This window comes from Pezoporus flaviventris, unplaced genomic scaffold (assembly GCF_033815535.1).
Source record: "Pezoporus flaviventris isolate CSIRO_AGI_PZ_B2104156 unplaced genomic scaffold, CSIRO_AGI_Pfla_v1 ptg000069l, whole genome shotgun sequence".
Taxonomy (NCBI): Eukaryota; Metazoa; Chordata; class Aves; order Psittaciformes; family Psittacidae; genus Pezoporus; species Pezoporus flaviventris.
In genome coordinates this window covers 2,055,363-2,079,641 of record NW_026892617.1, presented here as the reverse complement: position 1 = coordinate 2,079,641, position 24,279 = coordinate 2,055,363, and the positions used below count along the sequence as shown (strand labels likewise).

General features: G+C 46.1%; 1 protein-coding gene across 2 annotated transcripts; it reads right to left on the bottom strand.

Annotated features, from left to right (window-relative positions):
- Window positions 1-22,290, bottom strand: CTTNBP2NL (CTTNBP2 N-terminal like). Of its 2 annotated transcripts, none has more exons than XM_061471949.1 (5): window positions 22,270-22,290; window positions 16,896-17,003; window positions 7,876-8,106; window positions 4,844-4,951; window positions 1-4,044 (listed from the first exon to the last, which is right to left on the bottom strand). In XM_061471949.1, exons 2-5 carry the CDS (start codon window positions 16,992-16,994, stop codon window positions 2,563-2,565), a joined length of 1,920 nt encoding a protein of 639 aa, XP_061327933.1. In that variant the 5' UTR covers window positions 16,995-17,003; window positions 22,270-22,290; the 3' UTR covers window positions 1-2,562. The 2 variants fall into 2 exon arrangements, with proteins under 2 accessions (XP_061327933.1, XP_061327935.1); XM_061471951.1 differs by lacking the exon at window positions 22,270-22,290 and adding an exon at window positions 20,443-20,580.
- Window positions 22,291-24,279: the final 1,989 nt, after the last annotated feature.

Here is a 24,279-nt window from a genome sequence, read left to right as displayed (position 1 = left end):
TTAAAAATAAAATCCTTTATTGATAGTATGAATGTTTAACATGTTTAATGCCATCAGCTATAAAAATGATTAAAGACTTCAGCTTGGTACATTTGGCTTTACAAATTTACAAGTGTTAATGAACTAATACTTAGTGTATACATTTTGCACTTCATTATACTCCATTAGCCAGTGACAAACTGCAACAATGTCTGCTTATAACAGATGTGAGTTATAGAAGAAATATTTAGTTGCTTCCACACAGAATCTACATCAACAGTTAAATACTAACTCTAAATGTCTTACTGTATTAGTTGGATCCGTTTTAATATCTTGTGCTTAGTTTCTCTCAGAAGATAGGCTACTAGCAAAAATACATTCTTTTGCACACCCCCTTCCCATATTATATTTTAGAAGAAACGGTACTCAGTGCATTTCCTAATAGACTTCATCATATCTCTCTCTATAGAGCTATCGATAAAGAAAGGGGATAATACCATTTAGATTAATGTAAAAGCAAAGAAACACGTTAAAGCAGTGTATACAAAAGCCTCACTTCTGATACCTGGGCCAAAAAAAAACCCATCTGCCCATCAGTTTTTACAATTACTCTCATCCAGAGGAAAAATCTGCTGGGGATACTTAAAAACTTACAAAAGTAATAAATGTGCTTCCGAAAGAGTCACTGCCCACTGATCTCCAGGCTGCCCTGTCTCCCTCTTGGTAGTGCACAGCCCGTACCCCCGGATTAGGAACAGCAGCACATAATAGCACAATTTAAAAGCCTACAAAAAGGTCTGTACAAACTTCTTGTTTTAGTCTAAAACCTGCTGGGGCTGCGTGGGAGAGCGCAACGGGGTCACCTCGGACAACAGAGCTCTGGCATCCTATGAAACGAGACTCAAAGTGAGAAGGAACCCATCAGGCCATGTACAGCAGCACATCCCCCCGGCTGCCACAGGGATCCTGCCCACAGTGAAGGTGGATGTGTTCTACTTAAACACTGACAAATGACACGGAGAACGTGTCTGTGGCAGAGGGAAGCCATCGTGACGCTGCTGCAGAGGGAAATGCTGAACATGGAATGACACCCAGCAGCAAGTCCAGCTGCTAAATTTAGGACCAGTTCACATGCAACACCCCAGGTGATTAACTCAGGGCTGTGCTCAGCCTCTGCCACTGATCTGTGGTGGATCTGCCTTGTGTTTCTGCCTGCAGTGACTCAGAGAAGCAAGCGTGCAGTGCTGCTGAGCGATGGGCAGCACCTCTGCAGGGAGCACGGCACTGCTGGCAGCAAACGTGCCTGCACAGCATTCAGCTGCTTCTCCCCTCTTGGGCCCAAATAATTTCTCACACTCATGATTTGCCTCAACAAATCAATTCCTTGCTAAGTGATTTTTCTTAATCTCAGTGAATTGCCTCATTTTCTTCCTATTAGGCAGAACACCAAGAATAGATAAAAGATTTTCCTAATACATCATGTATTTAGTATGTATGTGTGTGAAGCTACTTACACGTATATACATACTCAGTTACACAGCAGTAATGTTTTGGTTCCGTATCTGCAGCCAAGGCAAGCCAGCAAGATCCCACAGGCCTTGACTGGGTAAAATCCAGGTCAGCCGGACACAAATGACAGAGACGAGGAACGTTATTGCTCTTGTTTCTAATAGGAGATCCCATGTTACTGTTGCAAAAACACTTGTATCATATGGACTAGTGATTTTTTTCAAGTAATAGTGAGATCTTTGTCAAGTAACAGCAAGATCCTTTTCTCAGAAGTTCTACACACAACAGTAGAATGCTTGAAGAGCTTGAATTTTCAAGGTGACACACCAGAAACCAGAGTTTAGCCAGTTAAAGCACACAAGCATCTCTGCAGAATGTGTTCTGGGAAAGCAACAAGACCTACATGGACAATGGATACTGAGAGAAAAGTAATCTGCGTTGTATAACAGCTAAATTTTACCCTAAGAAACTTGTGTGTGCTTCCTCAAATAGCTGTGTCCCAAAGGACAAAGCATGGCTGGCTGCATCAGCCTGGTGCTCACCTTGCAGGATTTGGGGTGCATTTGCTAACTTCTTTTAGCAAATGGAAAGAATTCAAAAGAAAAACAGTGTTGGTTTCAACATTCAGGACTCACAGGAGCATTAGTTTCTGCAGCTGGATGGTCCCCCCCTCCTCGCCTTCCTCGGAGAATCACATTCATATTGCAGGCTTAGATCAGGCACTTTTTAGATAACGTTTATCTGGAGTAAAAAGTCTGCAAAAGTTATTTCTGCATAATTTAAAGTAGCATTTCAGTCCCATGAGAGGTTGACAGTTAGGTCCCACCACACAACTGTGGTTCTTCTTTATATTTGACTGTTGCCAGGAGACATTTTGAGGCTACTGTATAGCTGTGGTTAAGGTTTCTTCATAAACAAAAATATTTTCCTACCTATTCAAAAAAGAAAAAATATACTAAATGCTTTATACAGACAGAATCTGCTACTATGGAAATAAATAACATGGAGTGGAAAAACAGTGTCTTAGCTCTAGGATGCTAAGCCATGGAATGTCACATTCACATTTGCTGGAGACTAGCTGCTAGTTGGCAGGAGTATCTCAATGTCTTTGCCATTTGACACTACAGTGCTGTTAGAGAAGCTACTTGCCACGTCCATGGGAGCACCCAGCGAGGATGCTTGGGAAGAGGTTTTGGTTAGAGGAGCAGGAGCAGCGGGTGACTGAGCGAGGCCGGGTTTCTTTGGGGGAATGGGAGGAGGGTTCCCTCTTTCCGCTCTAGGAATGGTCGGCGACTTAATTCCAGGAGACAACGGGCTTAGTGGGCTGGAAACCTTGCCAGGGCTTGGAGAGTGACCAGATTCGTTTTTGGGGCTCACAGCATTTGCCAGGTTTCGATAGTCTGTGCCAAAAGGTGAGCTGTTGGGGGAGACAGGTTTAATAGGTCCCTGCTGGCTGGTAAACCTGGAAAGGACCTGAGTGACTGTATTCCGGGCCAACTGCTTGGCAGCAGAGTTATCTGCTAGAGTAGGAGACAGATCCCGTGACGGTGGGCTCTGCAGACCACTGGATTGATGGTCCTGTTCAGCCTGAGACTGAAACTTGTGCCGAGCTGCATGGAAACGCTGATTGATCCCCACCTGGTAGGATGACTGGTAACCAGGGCTGCTCGCTGAAGCTCCCACTAAGCGTTTAGTCAAGACTGGTGAGGAGCAGGGAGAAGGTGTAAGAGAGGAGGCAGCTGTGCTGCTGGGAGACAGTGTGACCCCACCAGAAGGGAGCTGGGACATCAGATGCACCGGTGACTCTGTTCTCACAGGAGAACTTCCGTTCTCGACTGTGTTTTCTGAGGCTGCACCAGCAGGTTTCTCCTTTTGAACTTGGCTCTCTGGTGCATTTGTCTGCAGCAGCTCACTACCTGTCTGCATATCTGTATCACAATGACCATTGGATTTTGCATAGGCATGAGTAGGTGTAGTAGGGCTGGGAGACGTGGTGTGCACAGCTTTGCTTGTGTTGGCAGGATTTGCTCGGTCTGCCTGCACACACTCTGTCTGGCAAGACACAGACTTCACCAGGGGGCTGTCAGTTGCAACCCCTCTGGACACCACCGAGGGGCTGGGCTGCAAAGGCTGGGTAGGATTGTGCTCCTGGCAAGAAGCCTCCAGCTCTTTCAGGGCTTTCTTCAGACATTCCACCTCTTCTTTGAGCGCTTTTGTACGGTTTTCTTCTCTGTTCAGCTTGGCTTTCAGCTGCTCTCTTTCAATGTCAAACTCGGAGAGCTGCTTTTCTACTTGTGCTTCCATCTGTAAACCCCGCTTCCTCTTGGACGCCAGTTCCTCTTCCAGTTTACTCACCTTACTCTTCTCTTTTTCCAGCTTCAAGCTCAATTCTGCTGTCTTCTGCCCCTCTTCAGCTGCTTTGGCAGTGGCTTTCTTGCACTCCACTACAAGCATGGAAGACAGTTGCTTGTGGCGTGCCCTCTCCTCCTCCAACTGGCTTGACAGCTTCTTCTGTTCTTTCTCAAACTTCTTCACCTGGGATTTTTCAAACTCCAGCTTAAAAAAGAACACAAAAAGACTGTAAGGGAACCATGAAACCCCTTGAAAACAAATGAAGTATAACACCCTCAAATGAAATGGTGTTACCATGTCTCTTGGAGAAATTATACAGTAAAAGATGGCAATGGTTTAGAAAGAGGTTCTCACCCCAGGTACCTGCAAGACGGTCTCACACGACTCAGGCTGCAGGTGTTAAGAATTATTACCCACTAGTAGTTTTATCATGTATGAAATTCAGTTGACCTTTAGTGAGATGTACACCCAGTCTGCCATGCACTGTCTGAACAAGCGATCTGGAGCAAAGCTTCCTTCCACCTCATTTACTACTTTGTTGGTTTGCCTTTTAAAGGCATTTAGACTTTAAAATGCTGATGTGTTATGTATGTTTAATAAAGTCTACAGCGCTTGAGTAAGAGAGAACAGTAGCTTAAATATTTATTATCATCTCTGAAGAGCACCCCCAGGAGATCTTCCATGACTTATTCTGACTGCTGAGTACTAGAGAGCCCTATCATTTGTAAGTACACGCTTGTTCTTGAGAACTTCTCACGTTCCGGGCTGAAGTAACATTTCAATTGCCCATTAATAGCTTTTAGCACTGCTCAGCTACCAAAACACCCCAAAAGACTAAGGTTCTTTTTCGTATTTCGATATTATAAAAGCTAGGAGTGCCCTATAGAGGAGGGAGGTCCCTACTGCTCCTTCAACACAAAGGTGCAATCAGACATCGCTACCGAGTTCACCGCCCAGGAGCGGGGTTTCTGTGGGTTGGGTGCTACCAGCTCCCCGAGCGTACCTGCTGGGTGAGCCGCTCCCGCTCCTTCTCCAGCATGTAGGTGACATCATCCCCCTCCGCCGTGTCCTGGGCGTGCCGCTGCCGCTCCTCCTCCAGGTCCAGGATCACCTGCCAGGCAAACACCCATCCCTCTTAGGCCCGGCACACTGACAAGCAGGGAGAGATCGGTGCCTTCGCACACGGCCCGAAGACAAATGGAATGGGAGAGCAAGCACTGCAGCCTCAGACATCCCAATTCAACTTGAAAATGCATAAACCAGCTTTTGGACAAGTTGCAATATTACACTACTATTTCATAGAACCAGAGACCGGTCTGGGTTGGAAGGGAGCTTAAAGCTCATCCAGTTCCAACTCCCTATCATGGGAAGGGACACCTTCCACTGGACCAGGTTGCCTTGAACACTTGTCAGCCCCTTAAGGCACTGGAAACTGCTCTAAGGTTTCCCTGGAGCCTTCTCTTCTGCAGGCTGACCCAGCCCAGCTCTCTCAGCCTAGCTCCAGAGCAGAGCTGCTCCAGCCCTCACAAGCATCTCCATGGCATCCTCTAGACTCACTCTAACAATAGTTACATTTGGTACGGCTAAGTCAGTTTGTGAAAGTCAGAAAAACCTCACACTGGATGTATCTTCATTTTACCATTAAATAAATTGCATGCTTTTCCTCTAGATTGCAGAACAAGCTTGACAAGTCCACTTTCTCTGTCCTTGGTTGTATGATGCCCCAGGAGAACCACCTGGCAGGACCATTAACTTTATGTTAACTTAAACCCCAGCAGATGCAAAGCACTGCCCAGGGAAGGTCCAGCCCAGAGACACGGGGCACTAACAGTTACTATAAGATGGCAGTGTTCAAGACCAGGTTGGACGAGGCCTTGGGTGACATGGTTTAGCGTGAGGTGTCCCTCCCCATGGCAGGGGGGTTGGAACTTGATGATCTTACGGTCCTTTCCAACCCTAACTATTCTATGAGTCTAAGATGATTCTCACTCTGGTTTCAGCAGCAATTCACACACAGGCTTCTCCCCCAGTTTCTTACCGGGGATTTGAGGACTGCTGTGCAAAGTTTATTTTAAAGAACATTAATTTGTTCTTCCACTTAAGAACAAGATGAGCTCTTGAAATGAAACTGCTTGCCATAAGGACCCAGTTAAGGAGCTCCTTCGGCTTTCACGCTGAATTACATGAATAATTGAAATTCTATTTAACTCAACAAAAAAGCCAGAATGCAAACTTCCCAAGAGACTGCTGTTATCTCACCAGCAAAACTCCAGGCTCTCCCAACACATGCTCACCATGAAGCTTCCAAACAATGCTTAAAGATATTTAAATACACAAGGAACATTCTTATGGAAGGAGACATGAAGGACAGAACAGAAAGGGAGAAAAATATCTGATGTTAATAGCACGATTTAGCTCAATATGTGGCTGAAAAGGGAAGCACACGGCCTCGCTGTTACTTCCAGTGACTTAGAGGACAAACCAAAAGCTAAAGATACCTCCATCTGCCTACCCTAAGCATAGCATCTGTGATTTAAAAGTCAAGCTGGCTGGTTCTATGTCTTAGTAATGTTTCTGCAACAAAAATGCTTCACATTATTCATAGACTTAAAGGAACTTGCTTTGTCTTACCCCCATCAAAACAGATTATGAGAAAATAAACTTTAACCCACATGTTGATGAAGCAGAGGGTTCAACTTTGAACCTTTTGATTAGAAACAGAATGTGACTACTTGTCTTTGAGATCTTTGTACATGATTTACTAAGTTTAAATCAAATCAAGAGTGATATACCTGACAAAAAGTATAGGATGGTTTGGCCCAAGTGCAGGCTCTAGCCAAAAGTACACCCGGATCTCACATTGTGAAAAGCAACTTCTAGACACCAGGGTAACAGCACCACCTCACAGCTTGCCACGGGTGCAAGTGAAAGCAAAAGTGCCAGCTGTTTTTTAAAATGGAAATGTATGTGAAGACATTGGGATAGAGTGCTGCAGTGCAGGTGACTGCAGGGATGCTCCAGGGAGCTCCTCCCAGTTGCAAATTCAAGTGCTGTACTCTTGGGGAATTATTCTCTGCCCTGGCTACATAGCAGGGACAAATATTTCAACCATTTTGACTTGTTTAAATGTACTGCAGGGCAAAACAAAGAAAACTGTATCACAGAATCCTAGAATGGTTTGGGTTGGAAGGGACCTCAAAGCTCCTCCAGCTCCAACCCCTGCCACGGGCAGGGACACCTCCCACTAGAGCAGGGCGCTCCAAGTTCCTGTGTCCAACCTGGCCATGAACACTGCCAGGGATGGGGCAGCCACAGCTTCCCTGGGCACCCTGTGCCAGCGCCTCAGCACCCTCACAGGGGAGTTTTTTTCCTAAGATCTGCTCTAAATACATTTGTTTATGTAACAGGTTAGCCTTTAAAAAATGAGAGTATGTTGTAGCAAGACTCCAAGAAGCAGAGTTCAGTGGACTTCTGCTTTTAGACTTGCGTGCAGCTCTGCGTTCCTTCAGTAAACTACAGTACACCAGAGCAGCAAACCTCTGTGGAAGTAGGGTCTGATGTGGAGCAAGCTCTTCACTGATGTCAATGTATGTTAAAGGTATGTAAGAAGAATAATAGGTCCTTTATTAAAGAGGTCAAATAGCATGAAAAGTAGTTATACTTTTTAGGAAAGCATAAGGAGGTACCAGCCCTTCGATTATCCCCGAGAACAAGTCACAAGCTCAGCAGACATCTCACTGTTCTATCATCCAGAGACCTTTAGGTAAGCTTTTTGGCAAGCAGTATACCTCTCAGTTGTGAATGAGCTTGTTCCCTTTTGTGTGTCCTAACAAAACCATCTTGCATGCATTTCCAATTTTGGAATTACAATTAATAAGCTTCCCAGCTGCACTGTACTGAGTGAGAAGTTTAAACAAAGGTGCAAAGTTCTTTCAGTTACCAAAACTCAAGGTGTTTAATATGGTGACTTCAGCAAAAACAATTACCAAAATGCAACTGTTACCTTCTGCACATCTTATTAGACACAAAACCTACCTTTCTGTGTCTGCTTTCTGCAGCAGCTAGTTGGGACAACATTCTTTCCTGCATATTCTTGCAATGTTTCATCACCACTTTCAAAATAGATAAGGGATTGGAGCATACTGGTTGCTTTTCCCCATGATTTCCCTCTTTCAGGGTCTCAAAATCTCTCTGCAAAGCCATTAATGGATCACTGATGTTGTACTTCCCATAGCGTTCTTCAATGAACGTGTCTCTATGCTGGGCCTGCAACACAAAAACAAATTTGCATTTCAGTATACTTAACACCAAAAACTAGCTAAAGAAGAAAGTACTTTGTAGGTAATGTTCCTCTTCCTAAATTTTCCACTTTGAGATAGAGATCTTCACACAGTCTGATTCATATCCTGTTATCTGCGGTAATAATGAGAGTATTCAGACAGGAAAACACCCAGGTGTGTCACAGCAAAGGTCCCTGCTTAACAGACAGGACAGTAAATCTCAAGTCAAACTGGTCAATCAATGTACCTGCTCAACAGCAGTGCAGTCCCTGCCACCTTGGTCAACTCCTGCTCTCCACATAAGACACTGAAGCCTTGGAAAGCTTTGCAAAACTCATGTGCTTGAACACAAGCAAGTGCACTCTCTTCACAGGCAGCCTGAAATAAGCCTGAGGGAGGTTATATGAAGTATGTGCTCGATTAGTTTCTCACTCTCCCTCCTGTGTTTCAAAAGAACAGCATCTTTTAAGCAAGTGGCCCCGATCGAGCTAGAAACAAAGGAAAACCTTGCTTGAAAACACAGCTTCTCCACAATATATTCAGTCTAACATCCTCATACCACAGCTACCTGCTATGTCCGTGATTACATTCCACAACTGTGAGAAAGGAAATAAGGAAAGTAATCCTTGCTCAACAAACAGTTTAATCATTTACTGCTGTATCAGTGGAAGAGCAGTTGGGCCATTTCCTTGACTGCCACCATCAAAGACTTCCATGTTGAGCAGTTAAAGGGTTTTATTCTCGCAATAGCCTATAAATCTGTGAATTGTTAATAAAATCCTTAATGCTCTCATCCAGACTAAACAAAGTGCAGGTTCTCAAGAAGGAAGATAGGAATTACGAGGTTTCTTTTGGAGACAACCTAAGGAACATCACATGTGCTAGGCTTTACATATACAGCATTTAGAATCAGCCATTCCAGCTGGAAATGTGTTTGTCAGGATACCAATAGCCTTATCCTACTGAGGGACTACTGTGAATTTGTAAACAACAACATTTCATAAACACAGATATGAAAATATTATCTACATGTTTACCATATGATAAGAAACCATATGAAAACAGATATCCATGCAACAAAAGATATAAGAGGGAAAATTAGATTGAAGAGAGCCCTCGGAGCTGATCTATCTTGGTTCCAAGAAATGTAAGCATTGATTTCCAATGAAACAGTTACAGGCTACGTGCCCAGCATCTGTGGAAGCCTGTGACAGCGTTTTGCTCCAGTGTGTATCACCCACAGTGCAACCCCATGCCCAGCAAAGCTGCTGCACCCTGCCAGGAAAGAACATTATCCACAGCTGAGGCTTAAATCTGATTCTGCTTGATTCACTACGGTCATGGTAACCAAGCCTTACGAGATAATTCATACCTTTTCTAGATTTCATGATTATGGAGACCTAATAGCAGCCTTCCAGTGCCTAAAGGGGCTGACAAGGAAGCTAGTGAGGGGCTTTGGACAGGGGGGAATGGCTTTAACCTGCCAGAGGGGAGACTGAGCTGAGCTCTTAGGCAGAAGCTCTTCCCTGTGAGGGTGCTGAGGCGCTGGCACAGGGTGCCCAGAGAAGCTGTGGCTGCCCCATCCCTGGCAGTGTTCAGGGCCAGGTTGGACACAGGGGCTTGGAGCAAGCTGCTCCAGTGGAAGGGGTCCCTGCCCATGGCAGCGGGTTGGAACTGGGTGAGCTTTAAGGTCCTTTCCATCCTAAACCATTCTGTGGTTCAATGAGTGAACTCTAGTACCTTTAACCAAAGCATGCTAAAGTAGTTAAATTTAAAGCATACATCAGTATGTGTAATTAGCAAAGCACCGTATGACTTACAGACGAAAGCTGTGACACTACAAGCTACTCTTTACAGAGCATGTGTATGACATGTTTTTGCTTCCAGTCTGCTCCAAGCAAATGCTGCACGTTCTTGGGCGTGCTTTGGCTTTCTGTGTACAGGCTGATCGCATCGGAGCACCCTCACGAGCACAGACAGAGTTCAGCCATTCCAAATTAAGAACAACAGCTTTTCAGAGCTGGGGGCTGGTTCTTAGCACAAGCTCCACAAAACCCTGACTCTGCTGATGCTGTGAAATGGCTTTCAGCTGTCGCAGGGTGGAAAACAAGGATCTGCCTTGAATGCAGAATGAAAGCATGCCAGCCCCGCTGCATGCTTCCTCAGAAAGCCTTTCACCTAACAAGAACACCAAACTGTCACCCATTTCTCATGGGATTGCCTGAGGACATCTTTTAGATAGGAAAAACAGAGTCTGACTAAAATGAAGCCTGTATTTATTGGAATGGCTGTTTTCTGATGTCCCAGCATCAAAGGCAAACGCTTCCCTCAAGCATACAAGAGCAATTGTGATGCTCTAAACACCACCCCACACACCAGCTGGTATAGAGATACTGAAACACAAAAGCAAACTGCTAAAACTGAGCTGTATAGGTCACAGGACTGATAGATAAGCAATAAAGCTTTGCTTTACTCAAACAGCTGTTGAGATTTGTGCTGGTCCTGCCTATAAGATGCAACCACAGGATTACCATGAATCAAAAAAATACAGAAGTCAATCTCTGTTCTCAAAGGGAAAAGCCTGTGGGTTTTCTTGATGAGTGACATAAACCTGAAACAAACGAGCTTGCTTTCCATATCTCCTCCAGAACAAAACCCAGTTAAGGTCATTTGTCCTATGGTACTGGTTTGGAGCCCTATTTTAACCCTTGCAGTAAGCAAATACAGAGGAACGACTCACACTCAGAAACACCCCTCCCTCTTTATCAGGAATATCTACCAGGAACAGTGGATACCTTTGATCAGAGCTTAAGATATTGTTCTAACTTTACATTGCAAAAAAATACCAGAAGAGGAAGGAAAAGCTCAGCCCTGGAAATGGGAGGGCAGCCCTGGATAATGAGCCACCCTGGTTTAATGAATCACAGGAAGAACTGCAGCCTTGTTTTGGTTTTCTTTGAGGGGCAGGAATCTTCAGTTAATCTGAAGGAGTTACAAATATGACTCAACCAGACCTCGCTAGAAGCATGCAGGGAATTTTGGAGTGACCCACGCATTAAAGTCTGTAAATACAAAGTGGGATATTCATCCAGCTGGCCTAACTGCTGTGACAGATGAGCTGCTCTTCCCTTAAACCCAATGCACCCTGGAGAGGGGGACATTTGAAAGGTTTACTTCTGGGCAAGCTCTTTCTAATAAAACTCAAAGACCTGGGATTAAAATCACAACTCTACCTATAAACCCTGAGTTTTTGCAATATGGAAGGTGGAACATAAGCCCTGTTTTCCCTCTGCTCCTTGCTGCACTGGGCTCTGAACTCTGTTGAATTTAGTGGGGTGGTTTATTTCCTGTCTAGGGAAGAACAAGAAGTTCTTCCTTGCTACTTTGAGCAATTAAGTGTTTTCCTGACCTAGCATGACAAACAGATGAGACTGTCCTAACATTCACAGCTTTCTCCAGTCCAGCCATTATTCTTCAGCAGCCAGCAGAGCATAAACACTTAATTACAATTGTCTAGACTATGAAAAGCTTTAAGAAGTCACCTACACTGACCACATCCAGTTGACAGAACCAAACCCAGTGCTTTGGCATTTATGCCACCATGCACTTGGGCACATACTCTACATGTTACCTCATACAGGTACTGAACTGTCACATACATGAGTGACTTCTCCAGGGCTTACGCTCCTCGCTGAGGCCACTCTTCAGCTCAGCTTCTACTGTCGGTGGAGGTCACGTACAAACATCTCCAACAGTTTTGATTTTGTCCTGTCTGAACTGAAATTTAGTCTTAAATCCAGTTTTTGTTCAACTTTCAAAACAGCAGCAGCTTGATGATGGAGCAGAAATATTCTATTAGTAAGCCCAAAGTGTGTGTGTGGGGAAATCAGATTCCAGGATCAACCTATTAAAACACATAAATACATGTGCAGGAAATCAAGCTTCAAGAGTGAGGAAACAAGGTTACAAAAAGCATTGTTAACTTAGAAATGGAAAATTTAATCCGGAAAACCAGAGATGACAGACATACTTAAACAACATCAACTGCGCTTTGAAAGAAGATGCAATCTTCTGCAACTGGAAGATGCTCTCATTTAGTACCTCTACCATCTCAAATATGAGCTTCCTACCAAACTATTCAAACTCCAAAAGCAACTAAATGGACTATTGAGTAATTCTGAAGATTATTAAATTGTCCTCCCCCAATAGGAGAAAAGATAATACTTAAACTTGGGCTGCTCATAAAAAAGGGAAGCAGCTACGCACGCTAACTGCTCTTAAAAATGAAACTCCTGGTGATCAGCAGAATTAGGCATACGCTGAGGGTACCACTTGGAACTGGCTGGCTTGGAGCTCAAGCTGGGGTAATGGATTACTGCTAGTCCTTCTGAACAGAGATAATTCTGATTTTATGGAGCAGAAGCAATACCTGATACAACTGCAGAGACATTTCCTATGCAGGCTGGCAAAGCAAAGGCTTTGCTTTGTTAGGGAAAAACTACTGTTTCCTCCTGGAATTTCCAGCCTGTTTTGGGATGAGAGTTTCTCAACCTATTTGTGTGATTTTAGTGCTTTAATACAAGATTTCCTTGTTTATGCGAGACCATTTTCTCCCTGCCTTCAATCATCTTTACAACTTGTTTTACTGGGGAATTTCCAAGACTTGTTTCAAGTATATTTTTGGTCACAAAGTCAAGCATTACTTTTGCCTGCAATTTTAGAGTTTAGCTTTCAAGCCTCCGCACAACACAAACACCCTGTTATTAACTGCAGCTACTGTGTATGCAGCTCTCCAGCAAGACTCTGCACAGAAGTTCCTCCTTTATGTCGCAGAGAGTGGTATAATCTTTAAATAGCTTCTTACTGCCTTGAACTTCCTTATTAGCTTCTCTCCCCAGAGACAGATATTGGGAATAAAGACAAGCTGAGGTCACAGCAATCACTGAGAGAGAAGGGAAATGGGGGTGGGGACCACTTGCTTTGCACAGAAATAAATGTCAAAAGGCTGGAGTGGGATTCCGAGTCTTCCTGTAGCTCCAGCTCTGAAGCAAAGCCTAGCAGAGAGCCACAGAGCAGAAATCACATCGCTCAAATGCAGTATGTGTCTTAATTGCCATCATTATATCAAGCGAACAAACCAGATAAACGAGAGCTACCCAGCTTTGCCCACATCAGACCTGTTATCAGCTTGGAAAAACGTTAAGCTTTCTTAGGATTTGCCAAGCAGCACAAACCTGTGACTTCTTTCCTTTTGGTCCACAGCACAGACAGTACACATCCCAGTAAAAGCCTGGCCATGCATAGCTCCAGCATACTGGTGATGATGGCCCAAGAACTGCAGGGTGCTCACTTTGGTCACCATTAAAACAGGGAAGCTGATGACACCCTGACAGCTGAAATTTAGAGCTGGAGCCATTCCCACACCTCTCTGCTCCTCTTTCAGCACCTGTCTGTGAGAAGGTGAAGAAGCAGCCTTCCAAAGGACACTGGCTGCTTCAATCAAGAAATAAAGCAAAAGCTCCCCAAATTTGCAAGAGAAGCCGTAAGAAAAGCCTGCATTCCAGCAGGACAGCACCCATGGGAACACTGCTACATCTAAGCTGCTTTGTAAGTGATGCAAAAGCCCATTTTGCCCCATCTGTGAAAGATTTACTAGCAGCTGCAGCAAGGTTTTATATTACTGAACTTTTTTATTTAAAAAAGAGGTAGACTTAATTTTTTGAAACAGCACTGTAAACTTGATTTCTAAATCCACTGACAAATGAACACTTAATTTTGCAGAGCATTAACAGTGCTTTATAGAGTGAATCACTGAATTCAGAAGCAAAGCAATGAATACAAGCTCCCAGTCATTAATGCAAAAGAGACAGTTTCTGTTCCAGTGTAAATTGCCTAAGGCCTTATTAACATCAAAGAACGAGCCAGAAAGCTGTTTCCTGTTTTCCAAAAGTAAACAGAACTTCACTTCTAATGTATGGAAAGTTCTGCTTTAAAGAACAGGGGCAGGGAACAAAGTACTCTAACATAGCAATAGAGACCCATTTAAATATTGAATTGTTTCCAGTCACGGTGTGCTATTTTAGAAGACTAACCTGTGGTTCATACATGCAATCCTTTCCACATGGCTATGAGGACTGAGAATCAGCCCTCAGTATTATGCAACTCTCTGACAGCATCTGTTTTTCCTGGATGATTTAAATACAAATATAACTACAGGAAAAGGAGCACAACAAGAAATGAGACTTAAGGTCTGTTCTGAGGGGAACGTTGGGATTTATGGAAGATACTTTCAGGCAAAGAAAAAAGCAAAGCTTTTTCTCAAAGAGATTTTAAAATAGAGGAAGTAAACTGAAGCACTAGAAAAGAATAGTCTGACTACAGTAAATTTGTTAATTTAATCCTTTATGCTGGTATCTCATGATGCAGTTTGAAATGGATGTTAAAAGCCAAGAGCAGGTCTACTGTGAAAGCACAGGGTGTGATGATGGTCCCCATCCTCAACACCCACCACTCAAATAACACGGTGTACAAGGAAAGAAATGAACCACAGAAGAAAACCCCAACAGTGAAGGACAGAATTCAGCAAAGGGCAAATCATAATATACCAGAGGCATCAGTTCGAGGTGACCTAACAACCACTCTTGATAATACAAATCTGAGCACCAGACAAACCAACCTCAGGAATGAAACCTTTTATGCCAGCACGAAGAGGAAGGTGCAAAGAAATGCTCACAGAGAATGCAACAAGGAAGAAAGGGTGAACATTTGGGGAGGGGAGGCGAAGAGAAGAGAGGAAAGTGAAGGAGCAAATGAAGCAGGCTCTGGAAAGCCTGGCACAGAAGCTTGGTTTTGACACAGTGAGAAGCAGGGTCAGTGCCAGCCAGCAAGTGGCCTAATATCATGAGGGAGATGAAAACTATTTTAGGCTTTGTCATCTGCACACATGGATTCTCTCTGCTAAATGCCAGATGCTAAATGTTTTTCTCTAAGCATGCAGGAATATCAGTTATTGCAGCCTGTGCAACAATCAAATCACAAGTTTACAAATGAAGGTACTCCCTATCTGCAGGGGCTTGTTCTTTCCTATAATGTACCAAAGCATCTCCCTCAAACACCCAGAGAGCTCAGAAGCGTTTAAATCTGAATTAGAAGTTTAATTAGCCTATGAAGGGAAATGTCTTTTTCTTACTATATGGGAAGTAAATAGGCAGATAAACCTCTGACTTTGAACCACTGACATCCATGTGTCTAATGTAACTGCTGGAGGAAAACAACATCATGGTTTAAGATCATGCAATACTCTAACAAAGTTCAGGCTCCACTCCACCTCTTTCTAACATGCACATGCAACTACCAAGCCTCCAAAGGAATCCAACTGTAGAGGCAGAACAGACTGTTCATAACACTCAAGGAAGAGAAACAGCAGCATGACCACTGTCAATCCCTATGTGTGAAACAGCCAATGCTTCCACCAGACCTGGATGTTTCAACCCCTCTCAGTGCAAGTCCAGTCCATGCAAGTCAAACAAATGCTCTCTGAGGTTCAGTCTTTATTTAAGTCTTTATTTCAGAAGGCTTTTTCTTCAGGGCTGCATTTTTATGTGTATCAAAATGTGAGTAAACACATCAGTGAAGTGTGTTTTCCTTTAATTATAGTCACACACAATAGAACTATTCCAGCCAGTAAAGCACTTGTAAACCTGTTACCACAGTTACTATCAGTAAACAAAAAGAAAAGCACAGCAAGGCCATGAGCCAGCTTTTACTGCCCTTTCCTACTACCTTCAGCTTTCCTCACATTCTTCAGGTGAAACTCTACAGCATACCCCTTCCAGAAGAAGGGAAATACAGCACTAACCTTTGATTAGCTTGGTATTTTATACTGCGTAATTATCAAGCATAGGTTACAATTTCATTTAATTTCTTCTCAGTTATGAGCACTTGACAAATTATGTCAAAGAGTATTCTAATTACATGAGTCTCCTCATGCAAGAGGGAGCTGCAGGTTAAATTTCAACAGGAAAGAGTATTGCGTTATGCTACTGGAAGGTACACAATAACAAGCCATTGGAATGGAGCTGCTGCATTCCTTCCCATCTCTCCGCTCCATTACATGCATTTCACATTGCAATATGAAAGCGATGCTTGTTTTGCTAGCACGTTCTGACCACACAGAATTAGAAGACTGATCCCAGGACGGAGGAGAACTTTGCAAGTCTGTTTCAGGGAAGAGCTCAGCATTCCACACCATCAATAGCCAACAGCTTTGAGAGAGTACAGACACTCCTCCAAATTAAAAAGATTGTCTAAATGCAAAACCAGTTAACAATAAGTATATAAGCATCCTAACTGTTCAGGAGGAGAATCTCTCTCCACTCACCTAAAGGTGGTTGTATTTGGAATCAGGCAAGAGGAGTTCCTGTTTTAAGAAGCCCTCCTTGCTAAAGGAAAACAAAACCATCAGAGAAAGTCTGATGGGGCTTTTACATTTCTCACAGCCACAGAAACACTTGGTTCTTTATCAGGAAAGATGAAAGCACATGAATAATGCTGTATTTCAACACTGAAATGCTTCTTGTAGCCAGCTTCAATAACAAATTCCAAGACATAGACTAATATGCAGCATTTATTATCTAATACTACTGATATTAAGATGGGATTCTGAACCAGTAATAAATCTTTGCCTCTGAACTTCACCTTGGATCCAAGCACTCTGCAGAACCTGTAGTAGTACTGTTGTCATTTCTGTCTCTTATCACAGTACTTAAAACATACCTTTAAGGCTTCTATGACAAGATCTCTTGCTTCCAATTCTCCCTCAAGAATGCTAAACAGTGTCAGTAGTTCTGGTTTGCTGAGTTTTTCCAGATTCATCCTGAAAACCTGAAATAAAGGGAACACAGTTTATTTGGTATTTCTTTGTACATTGAAATCAGTATTCTAAGCTATGACACATCATCTCCATTTAACTTCAGCTTCCTCTTTTTTCAGATGCAGATTGCCCTGGGGGGAAAGGGGACAATACACAAGGCAATCATTTTCTCCTCAGCTTCCAAAAGCAGTTTCCAAAACCAGTTGTAGAAGATGCAGTTTTCCCCTCTTCCCAAGGGGTCCTGAACACATGCACACCCAGATGGTGTAGGCAGAGCATAGGGGCTAACACGACAGTGTAATATTCACCAAGAAGTAGCCAAAGTTGACAGGGGAGGGAAAACCATAGATATTTAAAAGCCGTACTACTGTAGACTATACATCTGGATCCCACAGCTGCAAACATCACTGAAGTGAGACCGAGGAGCTGTGATGAATGCAGCCCAAACTGGGCCACCTACACAGACTTAACAGTGATGTTAACATTTCAGTGCTATGATGCACTTCCTAGGAATGCCATTAGGAATGGAACAGGCCCAGACCACTTTGCAAAAATCAATACCACAGAAAAACCACACATTTAATTACTATTCTTTCAATATCACCATAATTTATTAAATATAATTTTATTGTCCACATCAGAACAAAGATCCATCAGCTGCACTGCACATACAGAAAGCTTATTTTCCCTCTGCATCTTTACTGATACACTTAACACTAATAATAAGCCTTTTTAACATTATTTTAACAAAGGAAGTAATTTCAAAGACTAAATCCTTGTCTCTGATGCAAATACACCTATCGATACAGTCCTGTGCTCTGCACAATAATCACTTACACTTTTCTCTGTCCAAGTCACATCCAGCTTTTGCCATTCCTTGCATCAATCAGAAAATGCTACAGCACCAAGCTACTCAGAAACACCAAACTCCACCAGCAAGTGATAAAGGGTTAACTTAACCTTTACTGGAGAAGTCTATTCAGCTGAAGCATTCAGCTGAACTCTGATTTTTCTGAAGTCACTGCTACTTTACAACTGATTTGCATAACTGTGCCTTGGAGAATTACGCACAAATGCAAGTTCTGTCTTGTTTATGCCAAAGCAGTTTTCCAGTTGCTGGGAATGGAAAGTTCTACTGACAGAGAGGAGTAGGCAGCCTTCACACAGCAAGAGAAATCAGAAATCCACTGTGTACCTACTCTGCTAAGTGGGCAGGTTTTCCATCATGTAATCACATTCTTGCTTCATGCAGTGTTTTACATTAAATTCCAGACAGCAGTAAGGTTTTCTTACAGACCTTTTGGGCTCATCCTGCCATTGGCATTAGCTGCTCAAGGGAACTTCAATGGAAGTGACCATGACTGTCTGGGGTATTGCAGCTGTTCCAAAACCGATTCCACTGGACACTGTGGATCTGTCAGCACTGCATTTATAGCCGCTACTGCAGAGCCATTAATGTATGTTCAAGAGGAAAACACATGAACAGAGTGTTTGGAAAACCTGTTCATATCCCCCCCTGCAGTTCTGCATTCAGCTCTGGGGCAACAACATAAGCAGGACGTGGACCTGGTGAAGTGAGCCCAGAGGAGGCCATGGAGATGCTGCGAGGGCTGGAGCAGCTCTGCTCTGGAGCCAGGCTGAGAGAGCTGGGCTGGGGCAGCCTGGAGAAGAGAAGGCTCCTGAAGGGGAGACCTGAGAGCAGCTCCAGTGCCTGAAGGGGCTACAGAAAACCTGGAGAGGGGATTTTAGTAGTGGCAGGACAAGGGGGAAGCTCCACAGGGAGCCTGGCTAGCCAAGATCGCATGGAAGGAACATGATTTACACCTTGTTTTCATACAAAAAAGAGAGTGCAACAGAAGCAGCAAATGAATGCCAAAACGTAAATGAGCAGCTGGTGCAGGTTTTAGCCCTTGGCATTTACCATGCTTATGTTGGTACACTAAGTCCAAGCTGCATCACTTCCTTGAGCAGGTTCTAAACCTAGAACATCTGACTCTGTGCTCAGGAGATGCAGAACTTCTTTTCAAAAAGACCTCAGTCCTTGCTCAGACTAAATTCACAGGTGCCCAGACTAAATGATGGGAAATAGCTGATAATACTGATGGGAAACAACATTTTTTGCCAGATACACATCAAGTTATGTTAGTTTTGTGGCATTGTAAACCAGAACTAAACAGGGGAAGTTTTTTGGGGGGATCTTAGAACAAAGTGCACCGTCTATCTACACTGCCCAGCCAGTACACTTTGAACATGGACTTTCAATGTGACCATGTCTGTGCTTTTCTGTTACAAGGAGATGACATGGAAATGTGCAGCTACTCCCTTAGCTACTAGACAGCATACTCTTAAAGTGAGGACAGCTACCAACTGCAGTTTGGTCTTTTAAAGCTATTAGTTTGGCAGTAATCATTTCTATTCTGTATTCTAAATACTCTGATTGTGACTTGTCTTCACCGTGTTATAGAAATAAGCCATACTATTTTTACCATGCCTTTATGGCTATAGTCTTTAATCAGCTTAATAACATAAACAAGCCCTGTTCCTAAAGTATATGGGTAAAAATACTTACAGAAATAAAGAGCAGGAGCCAGTCTGCACAGTAATCGTTTATACAACAACAACAGGTAACATTAAACGTATATAAGTGGTACAACCTCAGCTTCCTTACGTGCAACCTGACCTTGAACTGCTTTGTTCACGTAAGTTATCCAGTGCTGCTGAGGCAACAGCAGCAAATGCTACAAATAAAGTCACAGCCCCACAAAACCACCACTAAACTGCACTTGCATCCTGCACTGATTTACAGGGAACTTCTTAAAGCCTTGGAGCACACAGGGCAGACACCTGTGACAATCCCAGGCGCTCCCTTTCAAGGGCCACTCCATACTTGGGAGCTGAGAAGTGGAAAAAAAGCTCTGTTCATTTTACCATAGCAAGAAGCCTCTCTGGATCAAAGCACTAATGAGCACGTATTCGAGTTCCTCCTCCCCTATCCAAATCTGAATCCTTCCCCAGCCCTCCAGCGTCACAGGCTCCTGAGCTGACCTTTCCAAGGCTGCTTCCCACTTACACATCCCTGTGCCTTCCCTTGTCCCACTTTTAATGAAAGATCACACCAACCCTATTCAATTACCCAGTTCTCCCCTCTCGAGCAGTCCTGTTCTGCCAAACTGACCTGTACTCATGAGCTGGGGAACCTGACCCATTATTTCCAAACCTTTAAGCAAGGGATAGAGTTTCACAGCATTAGAAATAAGACCCAGAAACACAGGGCATATAACCCCTTTACATCCAGCACGATATGCTGACGAGTCCCATCACACAGTCCACAAACCACAAGGACCTCATTATTTAGTCTGATGGTATAAATATTTTCCCCAAGTCTGAGATATGCCACCATTTTTGTACAATAAGCAAAACTTCAGAGAATAAACAAAGAAAATTACTTACTGCTTGCCTAAAGGCTCCTTTCAGCTACGCTATGGAGCATTAAAGAGTCTCCTCAGCGGACCCATCCCTACCCTTCAAACAGATGAAACTCTTCTTTTAGAAAGTTATTTCCCAGTATTTAACTGAAAATAAATATCAAGACCAGTTTAAGCACACACACCACCACACCAGCTAACAAACCACGGTAAGTTATCTCTGGCATGTGCCACTTCAGGAACAAGAGATAAGCTCCCACAGCAGCTCCTCCATGCAACTGAATCATGCTATGATGATGATGATGAAACCATCAGAGGTTCCATCTCGCTTGGGCTCATGAGCACAAACCAAGTCAACCAACGCTGCCAGTGCAAGAGAACTTCACGCACTGCCTTCGGCAAAGGTTTGAGTTGCTGTGCACCGACCAAAGCGCAGCCAGAGCACAGAGGGGTTTTCAAGGGGAAGCTTCAAGATACTCTGCAAGCTCTTGGCTCAAAACTCTTCTACTTTTATTAAAAACACCATGAAGAACGCAGCTTGTCGTTCCCTTTTCCGCAGTGGGAGAGTATTGCCTTTCCTTTCACAAGCCACAGTTCCAGCTACACTAGTGCAACAATGCCTCTATGTCTATAAGCCTGAATAAGCTTCATTTACTTTTTTCCTGTCCCTAAAGAGGAACTGATATTTTCCAGGAGCCTGCATGGGCAGTCACATAATCACATTCATAGGAGAGCCTAAATGACTAGTTTGAAAGCTCCTGATAGACAAGTTTTTAAAAGCACTGCTGCACCTATAGCGCAATGTTTGAGTCGTTAAGGTAATTACACACTGTGTTTGTATAATAAAGAACCTAACACACACGTTATAATTGCACATCCACAATGCTCCCTGGCGTTGCATCAGAACTGCAGAGAATTGGGGTAGCGTGAGCAGTGTTTAAATCCACCGCCTGTATCTTGGAGCTGAAAGCAGAAGAGACATCCACCCCCAAAAATCCTCCTCCCCTCGTTATTTATTTCAGGACTACTCCGCCTGGTACAAATACATAAAATTCCTATTGCAAGGGCTGCTGGCGCCCCAGGAAAAGCGCTAGGGCCCCCTGTGACTGGGATAAAGCTACCACCATGGCCCCCGACCCCCTGAGCCGGTCAATGCCCAGGATGGGGCAGCCGCGCCGGGTCACACCGGGTCACCGGGCTCCTCCAGTCGCGGCGGGGAGAAGCCGCTGCCCGGTACCGGCTCCCCGAGCCCTCCGGACACAGGCACCTGCACCCGCAGTCCCCGGGCTGGGGCGTCGAGGGCCACTCCAGGGCTGCGCTGGGCCGGTGCCTCCCGAGCCGCCACGGGTACGACCGCGACGAACAAAGGCAAACGCCACAGCGGGGCTCAGCGCGTGCCCCGGGCCTCCTTCACGCCGGGGGCCGCCGCGGGGTGAGGCCACGGGTCGCGGGGGGGGGGGGGGGGGGGGGGTCGGGGACATCAACCGACCCCGCGCTTCCCTCCCCCTTGCCCGCGCCCACTCGGTCGGGCCCGGTCCCGGGCAGCGGCGACGCCAAGCTCCGGGTAACGCCCCCCCCAAGTCCCTACATTCTCACGGCCTCCGCAACCCCGGTACCCTCCACCCCCCCCCCCAGCTCCCGCCGCCCAGGGCCCGGCCGCGGCCGCCCCCGCCCACAGAAGGGCTCGGCTCGGCCCCGCCGCCGCCGCCCCTCTCAACCCCCGCTAGCCGGGCCGCCCCGCACCTGCCGCCGCCCACCTACAAGAGCAAAGGCAGCGCCAGGCCGGACCGAGCCCGGCCGCACAGAGCGGGACCCTGCGTACCCCCCCCACCAGCCGCTCCCCGCCACCGACCTGGCCCCGCGCCGCCGCCACTACCGCTCCGCTCCGCTCCCCATCCAGCCGCCCCGCCCCTTCTCGCCCGCCTGCTGAGGGACGGCGCATCTACCAATCAGAGGCGCCGCCGGGCGCTCCCACCGGCCAATCCACCGCCTGGAAGGCGGGGCGAGGGCGTGGTCCGGCCCGCCGCGGCAGCCGCAGCCAATCAGGAGGCGGAACCGGGGCGAGGAGGGCGGGGCAGCGGCTGAAAATCCCTTTTGTTCCAGGCGGCGGCGGCGGAGCGAGCGGGCGGCCGTGATTGGAGCGTCACTTCCGCCGCGGGCGGGGCTTGGGCCGTGGCTCCGGCGCCCCGTCCTCGCCCGCAGCCCCCCGGCGAACGGGAGGTGGGAGAGAGGCGGTGTCGTCCCCCTCCACCAGCAGGAGCGGTCCCGGCCCGGGGCAGCCTCTTCCTCCTCACACAGGCTCTGAGCCCCGCTCTCCTCAAGCCTCCAGGGCCCGCTCCGGTCGGGCGGCCCGGCCCGACGTCGGCCTCACTCCCAGGACCGAAGGTCTGCCCCATGGTGCTCTGTAACGCCGCTGTTTCCCGGAGCAGGAGCGCTGCGGTGCGTGCTGCATCGCGGCGTGACTCGCCCGGGCAGGCCGGTGGTGTAGGCACATTGCCTGTGTGTGTCACAGCTTCCCTCTGGTGACCCTCCCGAGCGCAGGCTCTGTCCAAAGCTCAACGTGCTTAGATTCAGTTACCTGCTGTCAGCTGAGGAAAGAGCCCAGGCGCTGTTGGAGACTCTTAACTGGAGGAAACATCGCCCATGGGTGCCTCAGCCAAAGCGGGTCCGGCTGCAGCTGGGGAGGGCAGCGGGGTTTTTGGCTGTGGAGCTGCTTCCCCAGCAGTCTGCTAAGCCAGTGTGGCACCTAGAATGAGAACTAACCCCTTCTGTAAGCAACATGGCAAATCCTTCCATGGATGACCTTCCGGCGAGATGTGCTCCGCGTCGTGAACGTGCTCAGTTCCAAAGAGCTGAACATAGGTTTCCATGGCCTTTCCCTCTTTTTGGAATGCAGGACTTGCAATGTCGGATGGTGACATGAGGAGCCAGCAGGAACCAGAGCAGAAATTTCTGCATCACTTTCTACCAGCCATAAACCTCACCTCTAACCATGGCAGTCTCCTGCTTAGTATGTTCAGAAGATGGCTTTGTCTAGACAGGGTTGTCTGAGCGTTATTTCCCAGCCTTGATAAATAGTGTAAGTTTTGAAGTGCAGGCAAGGCTGTCCAAAGCTGCCGGGGACGGGGCACGGTGGATGCCTGCAGCCTTGGGAATCCCGGCCTCGGGAATCGCGGGTGCCATGGGAACCGCGTCCCTGCCTGTGGGGCTGCAGCTCCCCCCCGTGCCCGCCGCGCTCGCTGCACAGCGGGGAAAGGGCCGAGCTGGAGCGGCTGCAAATGGCACAGAACAGATTTAGGGCCTCAAAACGGCCGGGAAGGGTTGATGTTCCCAGGCTGACACAGGGGATCTGCCCGGGAACGTCTGCCAGCGCATCACTTCTTCCCTGCTGCTGCTCCTGCCAATGTTCCTGTCACTGCCCAAGCCTGGAAAACACAGAAGAAAGGAGACCTTTGTGTGGAAAGAGCTTTGCATGAGGCTGATGATTGACCAGCGATGAATTGGGCATGTAAAGGTCACAGATGCATGAGTTACATCAGGGAACATCTGGCAGCAAAAGCTTCTAGGGCTGGGTGAGGACATTAGTGGACCCAGCACAGCTGAAGAGCAAACATCCAAGGGGACAGAAAGTCCTCAGCATCCCAGGTGGTCCCAGGGAGGGTGAACTAAAACATCTGCAGCCCTGAAACCCAGCAGATTAGCACAGATGAGAGAAAAAACATTTCTTAGCAGAGCCCATATGCCCAAGCAGAGAAAAATCTATCCAGTTGCCCAATGGTCTTTATCTGGGGGGTATAAATCAGCTGCGCAGAAGGAGAAGGTGGGTTTTCAGGTCTTGAAACCACACAGAAGCCCCACAAGT

What these genes read in the sequence shown, in the direction of transcription:
- CTTNBP2NL (XM_061471949.1), bottom strand. Translation starts at nt 16,994, where the DNA reads ATGAATCTGGAAAAACTCAGCAAACCAGAACTACTGACACTGTTTAGC. An exon ending in TTGTCATAGAAGCCTTAAAG is followed by an intron (nt 8,107 to 16,895) that starts GTATGTTTTAAG and finishes TTTGTGTTGCAG; the next exon opens with GCCCAGCATAGAGACACGTT. An exon ending in CAGAAAGCAGACACAGAAAG is followed by an intron (nt 4,952 to 7,875) that starts GTAGGTTTTGTG and finishes TTTGCCTGGCAG; the next exon opens with GTGATCCTGGACCTGGAGGA.